The 12,031-nt window shown below is 40.0% G+C and overlaps 1 protein-coding gene across 1 annotated transcript in view; it reads right to left on the bottom strand.

Moving 5' to 3' along the window:
* Window positions 1–767: 767 nt before the first annotated feature.
* Arid2 (AT-rich interaction domain 2) overlaps window positions 768–12,031 on the bottom strand; it is a 146,959-nt gene continuing 135,695 nt past the window's right edge. The window contains exon 21 of the mRNA XM_075960458.1: window positions 768–2,420. Within this exon, the coding sequence (XP_075816573.1) occupies window positions 2,279–2,420 (142 nt within the window). The 3' untranslated portion in view covers window positions 768–2,278. The remainder of the gene's footprint in view (window positions 2,421–12,031) is intronic.

The following is a 12,031-nucleotide window of genomic DNA, read 5'->3' as shown; positions in this document are numbered from 1 at the left end:
AGTGAGGTGACAAGATGACAGTTACAGAAGTCACTTTCCTAACCCTGTCTTTGCTACCGAACATCAACCACCATGGCAATTTCCTGCTTTGAAGACAAGCAAACAGAGATGTTACAAAAATTGTAGAAAAAATTTTTTTAGATAAAAACAGTGAATAGAAAATTCCCCAACTGTCTGCTCTCAGGAACTTGTCTGGATATATCTGAGGGACACGCTAAGGTACCTGGACTTGGGGGTCTGCTGTGGAGGGGAAGTCAGACCGCCATCGTCCTGAGAAACACAAAGTTTCCGTGACGTCACACATTTCTTGCAGATAGAACTGAGTGCACAGACTCGGATGCCCTTAGGGAGAAACTACTTTTTGGTACTAATAAGTGATCAAGATATTTAAAATTTATGTCCAGACTGAAGCTCATCTCAAAGAATCTGCCCCCAATTCACGTTAAACTGAACCAACAGTCACAGATTGCTAAACATTAAAAGCTTTGTCAGATGCACGACACTCAGTAAGGCATACTGAACTTCAACTGCACCAGCTGTCTATCAGTTGCGCTCGGGGCTGCTGTTTGTTATATCGTAAACAAGAATTTGGTCGTCTTCCTACATTGACCATGGTGTCTGCCATGTGATACACCTATTCTCTACAGTATTAATCACAAAGGATTATAAAGTAGGTAGGTGACCGTTGGACCTTGCATTCAGCTAGGTTTAGAAAACTTAATATTTTAGAATGTCCTAAGCATACTCCAGAAATAAAGGACTCAAGAAAATGTTCAGTCTTTTATTTAAAAACTATAAACAGTCACCAAAGTAAATAAAGCCATTCTATAACATAAACTGTCAGGTCTATATTTTATACTGCACATCCTAAGGACACAGCAGAAATGGTGGCTGGGAGGCCCTCCACATTTGGATGCTAATAGAACAGGCAATAGGCAGTTATAAGTGGATACATTTCACGCTTGGGGGAAAAGACAATTTAAGGAAGTGAGCAGTTTCTGAGCAGGAATGTGGTACAGTATTAAGAATGGAAGAATAATACAATAAAATTCCACACTATATTAAGATAGAAAAAGTAGTGAAGAAAATATCATACCTGCACATAATGCATATATAACACAGGAGAAAACCTGTATAAAATTCCATGTATTTAAACCAATTTACAAATACAAAAAAATTCTGTACAAGCTCTGAGCTTGCACATGACAAACGCTTACAGTGGATACATGTTAGGGAAAACCAAAAAAAAAAAAACAAACAAAAAACAAAAACAAAAAAAAAAACCCTTCAAATAGTTTTTTCTTCTACAAAAATGACATAAGATATATTATTCCATACTCTTTCAGCCAGCAAAATGAGTTCTACAAGGTGTATAATACAAAAAACCCAAAGGGGGGAAAATCCAAGAAAACCAAAAAAAGAAAAGGAGAAAAAAAAAAATCACAGTTCCACAAAACTGTTCTGACTTTACAGCATCAGTACCTTTGCAGAAGTATTTACACAAATGTAAAGAACATCATCCACTGCGTAGAATATATCACAATTACTTACAGTTGACAGGAAAGTCTAGAAAACTTTAGAGCCTACCAATAATGCTTCTAGGACACCACAGAATGTATTTCCAGTGGCTGCAGTGGTATGAAGGGTGTTCATTCTATTCACAAATATTTACAAGATCTATTCAGACTGGTAAATTTTTATGATAATAAATAAGTGAAAATATATTGGCTCAAGTAAGAAAACCAAGCTACTGATTCTAAACAAAACACACAATCCACAGCTAGATATTGGTGGCCCCTCTGAAGCTGGGGGATAGGTGTGCTCAAACTTTGTCTTTATTCAAACCAGCTTAAATGGTTTTGTAAATATAAAAATGTGCTCCTTTTTGGATATAGATAAAAATATTAATGCTTCTATTTCATCTGCTCACGTAGGTTTCACACTATTCATGTCTATTCCAATGTGGATGGTACTGGATTCTGATCACAGCAGTCTCCATCAGGATGGCAGACTCGAGACATCCTGCAGATAAGCTGGCTGACAATCCCACAGTAGTTTTTTTTTTCCTTTTTAGAATTTTTTTTTTTTTTAAACAGAGGAGAAAGGGATTCATTCAGAGATCAGAATACGAAGCTTCCTCTCACTCAGCATCATGGGAGGACACAAAATAATTCATTCTATGGTCTCTGCTCCATTAAGACTTGGTGCTTTCTTCAGTAACAGTATGTGAAATGTATCTGACTTTTGAGTCCCCGCTGTGTAAGTGGGATACGATTTACTACAGCATTTCTGAGTCTTTTTCTTGTTCTTTACTCTGAACTGTAAAGTTAAGTTCATAAAGGCATTTGGCAAGGGTGGAGGAAGCTTCCATGTTACTAATGGCTAGCACTGATAAGTTGTTTTCATGTCTCTTTAACAATCTAGAAAAAAAAAACACAACACAGATTATCAGTCTCCAGGATCATAGTTTAGATTCCTTATCACAGATTATACAACTGAAATAGAAACACCCTACAGTTCCATATCCGGCCAGCGTTAATACAGCTTTGTAGAAAAAGGAGGAACAAGCTAGACGTCAGTCAGCAGAGCTCACCAATGAGTACATTAACGACAACTTCTGGCCCCTGAGCTCAATTGACTTTCTAGCTAGGCACGGTTTGTGTACACCAAAGGTTACACAACCTATTTCTGTATCTTCATTCAGGGTTTTAGAAATTTCACAAATCAGAAAATCAGAAAGTTGCAGGCAAGGAACAAAAACATTTATGAACTTGAAATTTTCTGTCACAAAGGTCACAGTATTGATGTGGCTGAGGAGTACTGAGAGGGCTGGGAAGGGAAGAGTGAACACAAGGACAGGAAGCTAAGGCAAGCACATTAACAACATGAGAAGGTGTGCAATGGTATAATCCTCACAGCACACTTCTTTCAAGTTGGGCTTAAGTCTGAACACTTTCATTTTAAACATCTGGAAAACAAGTCGAACAACAATGAGGGATTATCCCAGATCTTCACTATTTTCATTCAAGTAATCATGGATCAGGGAAACCAGAGGAGAGGCTGGAGAAATGGCCCCATGTTTGATTCCTAGCACCAATATCAGGTGGGTCAGTTTTCTTTATTCTGGTACTATGGGATCCAATACTTGACCTTTGTAGGCAGAGCACACATGTGGTGCATATACATGAATGTAGGCAAAATGCAGAAAATGAAATGAGTACATCTTAGAAAAAGAACAAAATCAGGAGGGAAAAAATGGTGAAAATATTTCTGAAATTATAATGAAAACACTGTAGAGAAGTAAAGCATGGAAACAGAAAAATAATCTAGCTCAACACAATGTGGAAGACTGGAGAAAGCTGGGTGGCGGAACGCGTGCACAGAATGTCCGAGGCCCTAGTTTCGTTGCCCATGACTAGGAGTAAAATGTGGACACACCAAGGGAACAAAACGGCAAGCATAATTCTATTCCAATATGAACAAAGTGCCGCTGCATGTAACTACAGAAACCAATCTCACAGTTCCTGCTGAAAAACCTCATCGTCTGAGACAACTTCTATCAAGTCAAAGTGAGGCAAAATATATTTTACTGTAGTATATATTACTGATTAGGACAATGGGGCGGGGTGGTACTCTACTGTTGTTTCTGTGTGTTACCGCTTTCCAAAAATCCAACACAATTCTACTTTGTGGACTCTATGCATGACTTATTTAAAAATTTTATTTAACAAATTTTAAAATCAACTGAAAATTATCTAATTTTTCTAAAAAAAAAAACTCAGCTCAGCTGAGAGGCATGTACTTGGGAGGTAGATGAACCTCTCTACATTTGAGGCCAGGGTTATAGAAAAACCTATCTCAAAACCAAAGAAAACAAACTCAATGTTTTGGGGTGGGGTGGTCCCTGCACATGCGTTATCACCTGGACCCAGGTACATCCTGAGCCTTCATTTCTATAAGGTTAAAAATCAATATAAAAACCTAACTTCTTTCTGTTTATTCTTCCCCTGAATTTTCAACTTTACATGCTGGCCTAAATTGTATTAATACAAACATTTTAAGATACAAATTATCTTCTAGGAAAACCAAGCAGTTTGAAGAAAGCTTATATACTACCAAAACAAACAAACAAACAAAAACAAAAAAAAAAACCCCACAAAAACCTAGCACCAAGAGATAAAGAAATCTGTCTTTGTAGAAGAATGAAAATAGATCCATATCTATCACCATGCACAAAACTCAAGTCCAAATGGATCAAAGACCTCAACATAAAGCCAGCCACACTGAACCTTATAGAAGAGAAAGAGGGAAGTACACTTGAATGCACTGGCACAGGAGACCACTTCCTAAATATAACCCCAGCACCACAGACACTGAGAGAAACAATTAATAAATGGGACCTCCTAAAACTGAAGAGCTGTAAAGCAAAGGACACGGTCAATAAGAAAAATGACAGCCTACAGAATGGGAAAAGATCTTCACTAACCCCACATCAGACTGAGGGCTGATCTTCAAAATATACAAAGAACTCAAGAAATTGGACATCAAAAGATTACATAATCCAATTAAAAAAATGGAGTACAGACTAAACAGAGAACTCTCAACAGAGGAATCTAAAATGACTGAAAGACACTTAAGAAAATGCTCAACATCCTTAGTCATCAGAGAAATGCGAATCAAAACAACTCAGAGATTCCATCTTACACCTGTAAATGTGGCCAAGATCAAAAACACCGATGACAACTTATGCTGGAGAGGTTGTGGGGAAAAGGGAACACTTCTGCATTGATGGTGGGAATGCAAGCTGATACTTTGGATACTTTGGATATCAGTGTGGCGATTTCTCAGAAAATTAGGAAACAACCTTCCTCAAGACCCAGTAATACCACTTTTGGGTATATATCCAAAGGATGCTCAATCGTGCCACAAGGACATGTGCTCAACTATGTTCATAGCAGCTTTGTTTGTCATAGCCAGAACCTGGAAACAACCTAAATGCCCCTCGACCAAAGAATGGATAAGAAAAATGTGGTACATTTACACAATGGAGTACTACACAGCAGAAAAAAATATCGATAGCTTGAATTTTGCAGGAAACTGGATGGAGCTAGAAAACATTATTTTGAGTGAGGTAACCCAGACACAGAAAGACAATTATCACATGTACTCACTTATAGGTGGTTTCTAAACATAAAGCAAAGAAAGCCAGCCTACAAACCACAATCACAGAGAACTTAGACAACAATGTGGACACTAAGAGAGACTTGCATAGATCTAATCTACATGGGAAGTAGAAAGTAGAAAAAGACAAGATCTCCTGAGTAAATTGGGAGCATGCGGACCTTGGGGAGGGATAAAGGGAGAAGGAGAGAGGCAGGGAGGGGAGCAGAGAAAAATGTAGAGCTCAACAAATATCAATAAAAAATGTATAACAGGGGAAATCTGTCTTGAGAAACAAAACAGAAAAGCTTAGGTGTTAGACACGGGCATTGCTGGAGATGGGAAGGAGAATTAATTAGAATGGAAAAGAGGATTAAGAGACAATTGAGGACCCCTTTCAATCTCATTTCCAAAATGCAAACCCTCATTTTAACTGTCTTTAAAACTGCTTACCCACAAAAGGTGAGAGAATTAGAGGCATTTTCCATGGAGAGAAAAAAAACAAAATTCCTCTTTACAGAACTGACACTGGGGACTCCTAATGGATAAGCTAGCGCACCGAGATCACCAACAGATGGCAACTGCAAGCCAGAACTGCCCGCTCTCACATTCTTCCTTTACTGTATTTTGATGCGGTCTTGCAATGAGGTCCACACTGACCTCCATGCAGCCCGTGACCCATCCTTCTGTGACAGGTGTCCATCGTCATGCCTGGTTTAGAGATTTTATTCTTAAAATATAAAGGAATCCCTAAAGTACTCAAACATTTGAGGAAAGAATAAGTATAGAAAAGAGCAGGAAAAAAATCTGAACAATACGAGCATTAGCATCCTCAGCCACCAAACTCAACATTGTCAGGACGTCATAAAACTGCAGCTGGGAACAAATAAGGCCCTCAAGGAACAGTGAAAACCCCACAAGTTTGAGGATTAAGTAAAAAAAGATTTCCTGAAGAGATTAGAAAAAAATTAAAAGCCAAAAGAAATAAAAAATAAACATGAAAACTTGTCATTATCAAAGTATATGAATCCATACTCAATACATCCATTCAACTGAAGGGCTCACCCAGACCTAGGGAACCCAGAACAGCATGGGACGGCAGAAACACACAGACACAACAGTGCACCAAATCACTTGTGCATCTGTAGCCAGCTGAAGAAGATGCACAGACACTGGAGAAAACAAGTGAGGTTGGTCCACAAGTAATCCTGCAACAATGAAAACAATCAATGCAAAATGGACAAGACAGCTATGAGATATAAAACTGTTCTGAGAAAATAGAAAGGCAAACCCTTGGTCATGGAACAGGCAATGCTCTAGGAGAAAATCTCTGCTCAGCAACGGAAATGACTATGAGGGTGAGAGAACACGAGGAGCTACCTGTAGAGCATGCATCTGACAGAGGAACAGCCAGGGCATCTAAGGGACAGCAAAATCTCAACCTCAAAATGCCAACCACCCAATTAAAGAATGGGCAACCCGCTTAAATACTCATTTCTTTAAAAACAGATATAAAAATTGTTGAGAGCTATATGGCCTAGTATCAGTCACCAGAGAAATGCAAAAGGAAACGATGCTGCCCCACTCAACAGCAATAGCTATTTTATTATCAAAAGTCAAGCTATGCGCACTGCTGGTGGGACTGCTAATCAGCAGATGCCCAGGAAAACAGTACTGATACCTCACAAAACAGAAAAGGCCATCTTGTGGTCTAGATGTCAAGTGGTGTGCTAAAAGCTATTCTGTGCAGGGGCTGAGCTTTGGGAGAGCAGTTTCTGGCTTCACCTATTATCCATCAATGTACTAATACTCTGATCACATCACTGGGGCTGTGTGTGTGTAAGAGCTGGCTGTTGGGCCTGAGCTGGAGGAAATACAGTCATAGGATGAGTAGCCTCCTGTCACATGTTCCTACTCATGACAGTTCTTTAGAATTATTTATTTTTTTATGTGTATTGGTGTCTTACTTGCATGTATGTGTGAGGGTGTTGGATCCCCTAGAACTGGAGTTACAGACCAATGTGAGCTGCCATATGGGTGATGGGAGTTGAACCTAGGTCGTCTGGAAGAGCAACCTGTGCTCTTAAACTGCTGAGCAATCTCTCCAGCTACACTCACAGTTCCAAAAGCAATCCTTTTCTTTTCTTCCTCCCTCTTTCCCGCCAGGGTATCGTTGTGTAGCCCTGGAACTGGCTTGCAACTTGCTCTGTATATCTGTACTAATGAAAAGCTAACAAAATTAAAGCACTCTGCCATTTTACCGCAGTACCATTCATAAGAGCAAGAACTGGAAACATCTGAAGTGTTCATCAACTAATGAACGAACAAGGAAACATGATCCACACATAAATGAAATGCTAATCAGCCATGAAAACAAACATCCTACCAAGTGTGTCTACAGTTCACTGCTGTTCACCATACAGCGTGAAAAGTCACTAGGCACAGAAAGACAAGGACTACATGACCTTATGCATAGAACGGCTGATCTCAATCAAACTGAGTAGATGGTACTTAGCGGGGTCTAAGGAGGGTATGGGGAGGAAAACTGGGGAAAGGTTGATCAGTGAGTACTAAGGCACTGTTTGGAGCCAGAGGCTCTGGTGCGACTGTATGGAATGTAAGGTGAACTACTGTAATGTAAGGTGGACTACTGTAATGTAAGGTGGACTACTGTAATGTAAGGTGGACTACTGTAATGTAAGGTGGACTACTGTAATGTAAGGTGGACTACTGTAATGTAAGGTGGACTACTGTCAGAAGGTGGACTACTGTAATGTAAGGTGGACTACTGTAATGTAAGGTGGACTACTGTAATGTAAGGTGGACTACTGTAATGTAAGGTGGACTACTGTAATGTAAGGTGAACTACTGTAATGTAAGGTGGACTACTGTAATGTAAGGTGGACTACTGTAATGTAAGGTGGACTACTGTAATGTAAGGTGGACTACTGTAATGTAAGGTGGACTACTGTAATGTAAGGTGGACTACTGTAATGTAAGGTGGACTACTGTAATGTAAGGTGGACTACTGTAATGTAAGGTGGACTACTGTAATGTAAGGTGGACTACTGGAATGTAAGGTGGACTACTGGAATGTAAGGTGGACTACTGGAATGTAAGGTGGACTACTGTAATGTAAGGTGGACTACTGTAATGTAAGGTGGACTACTGTAATGTAAGGTGGACTACTGTAATGTAAGGTGGACTACTGTCAGAAGGTGGACTACTGTAATGTAAGGTGGACTACTGTAATGTAAGGTGGACTACTGTAATGTAAGGTGGACTACTGGAATGTAAGGTGGACTACTGTAATGTAAGGTGGACTACTGTAATGTAAGGTGGACTACTGTCAGAAGGTGGACTACTGGAATGTAAGGTGGACTACTGTAATGTAAGGTGGACTACTGTAATGTAAGGTGGACTACTGTAATGTAAGGTGGACTACTGTAATGTAAGGTGGACTACTGTAATGTAAGGTGGACTACTGTAATGTAAGGTGGACTACTGGAATGTAAGGTGGACTACTGTAATGTAAGGTGGACTACTGTAATGTAAGGTGGACTACTGGAATGTAAGGTGGACTACTGTAATGTAAGGTGGACTACTGTAATGTAAGGTGGACTACTGTAATGTAAGGTGGACTACTGTAATGTAAGGTGGACTACTGTAATGTAAGGTGGACTACTGTCAGAAGGTGGACTACTGTAATGTAAGGTGGACTACTGGAATGTAAGGTGGACTACTGGAATGTAAGGTGGACTACTGGAATGTAAGGTGGACTACTGTAATGTAAGGTGGACTACTGGAATGTAAGGTGGACTACTGGAATGTAAGGTGGACTACTGGAATGTAAGGTGGACTACTGTAATGTAAGGTGGACTACTGTAATGTAAGGTGGACTACTGTCAGAAGGTGGACTACTGTAATGTAAGGTGGACTACTGTAATGTAAGGTGGACTACTGTAATGTAAGGTGGACTACTGTAATGTAAGGTGGACTACTGTAATGTAAGGTGGACTACTGTAATGTAAGGTGGACTACTGTAATGTAAGGTGGACTACTGTAATGTAAGGTGGACTACTGGAATGTAAGGTGGACTACTGGAATGTAAGGTGGACTACTGGAATGTAAGGTGGACTACTGTCAGAAGGTGGACTACTGTAATGTAAGGTGGACTACTGTAATGTAAGGTGGACTACTGTAATGTAAGGTGGACTACTGTAATGTAAGGTGGACTACTGTAATGTAAGGTGGACTACTGGAATGTAAGGTGGACTACTGTAATGTAAGGTGGACTACTGGAATGTAAGGTGGACTACTGTAATGTAAGGTGGACTACTGTAATGTAAGGTGGACTACTGGAATGTAAGGTGGACTACTGGAATGTAAGGTGGACTACTGTAATGTAAGGTGGACTACTGTAATGTAAGGTGGACTACTGTAATGTAAGGTGGACTACTGGAATGTAAGGTGGACTACTGTAATGTAAGGTGGACTACTGTAATGTAAGGTGGACTACTGTAATGTAAGGTGGACTACTGTCAGAAGGTGGACTACTGTAATGTAAGGTGGACTACTGTAATGTAAGGTGGACTACTGGAATGTAAGGTGGACTACTGGAATGTAAGGTGGACTACTGGAATGTAAGGTGGACTACTGTAATGTAAGGTGGACTACTGTAATGTAAGGTGGACTACTGTAATGTAAGGTGGACTACTGGAATGTAAGGTGGACTACTGTAATGTAAGGTGGACTACTGTAATGTAAGGTGGACTACTGGAATGTAAGGTGGACTACTGGAATGTAAGGTGGACTACTGTCAGAAGGTGGACTACTGTAATGTAAGGTGGACTACTGTAATGTAAGGTGGACTACTGTAATGTAAGGTGGACTACTGTAATGTAAGGTGGACTACTGTAATGTAAGGTGGACTACTGTAATGTAAGGTGGACTACTGTAATGTAAGGTGGACTACTGTAATGTAAGGTGGACTACTGTAATGTAAGGTGGACTACTGTCAGAAGGTGGACTACTGTAATGTAAGGTGGACTACTGGAATGTAAGGTGGACTACTGTAATGTAAGGTGGACTACTGTAATGTAAGGTGGACTACTGTCAGAAGGTGGACTACTGTAATGTAAGGTGGACTACTGTAATGTAAGGTGGACTACTGGAATGTAAGGTGGACTACTGGAATGTAAGGTGGACTACTGTAATGTAAGGTGGACTACTGTAATGTAAGGTGGACTACTGTCAGAAGGTGGACTACTGTAATGTAAGGTGGACTACTGTAGATTTCAAAGAGGCAGAAGAATGGAATCTGAACGCTTGTACCACAAAAACAAAACAAAAAGATAAAAGAATGAAGGTGGGCTTTACACATTATACAATGTGTGTGTGTGTATCAAAGCATCACAGAACACCTCATTAATATGTACAATTGTTTTGGTAACAGTTAAAACAACCTATAAGATACCACAGTCACTATATCTTAGAAAGCCAGAAATATGGTAAACTTCGGAATAGAAAAATACACCACATGCAAAGAAATGTGACCTAAAATGCCACTGAACTCTAACAGCACAGCTGGGGAAGACCTGCAGCAAAAATACTTTTCCAAATCAGAATTTCACATCTAGACAAAAGACAGGGTTTCTCTATGTAGCCTTGTTCTGTAGACTCAGGCTGGCCTTGTACTCATAGATCTGCCTCCTTCTGCCTCTCTAGTTCTGGGATTAAAGGCCTGTGCCACAAATACACAGCTCCATAGGCATATTCTTAATAAACATTAGGAAAATACCAGAAGAATCTGCTTAAATTCATGAAAGCTACTAAGGCAGAGGCGAGGAGGCATGGGACTGCTCTTGGAAGCTCTACAATGACTTGGGATTCCACAGTTCTTCTGACACGTGGTTTATCATCATACACACTTAAAACAATCCATTGGTAATGGTGCAAGCATGGCTACAATCACTTTTGAGTATTTCGTGCACCCCAACCAGAACCCAAGCTCATTAGCTGTCATTTCCCATTCTTTCCAAGTCTGTTTTGTTATATTACTTTTTCATTTTTATGAAAAAAATATATAATATGAACTTAACCAATTAGATAACATCAAGTATACTGATTCTGTAGTGTAACAATTGTTACTATCTGCAGTCCTTTTATTTTACAACAGATCATTTTATATATCAAACAATTTCCCACTCCCCAACTCACATTAATTCAGTGGTTCTCAACCTTCCTAATGCTGCAACCCTTTAATACAGTTCCTCATGGTGTGCTGACCCCAACCATAAAATTACTCTCTTTGCTACTTCATCACTGTAATTTTGCTACTGTTATGAATCATAATGTGAGACAGAAGTTTGGCAATGATGTTGCAACCCACAGTTGAGAACCTTGGGCTTAACTGGTCTGTCTGTGCTTGTTCTGGTAGAAACCACACAGAACTGGGACTTTGATCCCACATGCCTGGCTTACTTAGTCAGGACGTCCTCAAGGTTCAAAGCTGTGGCCTGCACTAGCACTTTCTCCTTTCTAACGGTGCAGGAGCACCCACTTTAAGTCTACCTAGGATATCTCTCTCCTTTCTAATGGTGCAGGAGCACCCACTTTAAGTCTACCTAGGATATCTCTCTCCTTTCTAATGGTGCAGGAGCACCCACTTTAAGTCTACCTAGGATATCTTTCTCCTTTCTAATGGTGCAGGAGCACCCACTTTAAGTCTACCTAGGATATCTCTCTCCTTTCTAACGGTGCAGGAGCACCCACTTTAAGTCTACCTAGGATATCTCTCTCCTTTCTAATGGTGCAGGAGCACCCACTTTAAGTCTACCTAGGATATCTCTCTCCTTTCTAATGGTGCAGG

Source organism: Microtus pennsylvanicus, chromosome 2, assembly GCF_037038515.1.
Source record: "Microtus pennsylvanicus isolate mMicPen1 chromosome 2, mMicPen1.hap1, whole genome shotgun sequence".
NCBI classification, from domain to species: domain Eukaryota; kingdom Metazoa; phylum Chordata; class Mammalia; order Rodentia; family Cricetidae; genus Microtus; species Microtus pennsylvanicus.
Note: the sequence above shows the minus strand (reverse complement) of the source record. Positions and strands in the feature narration are given on the sequence as shown.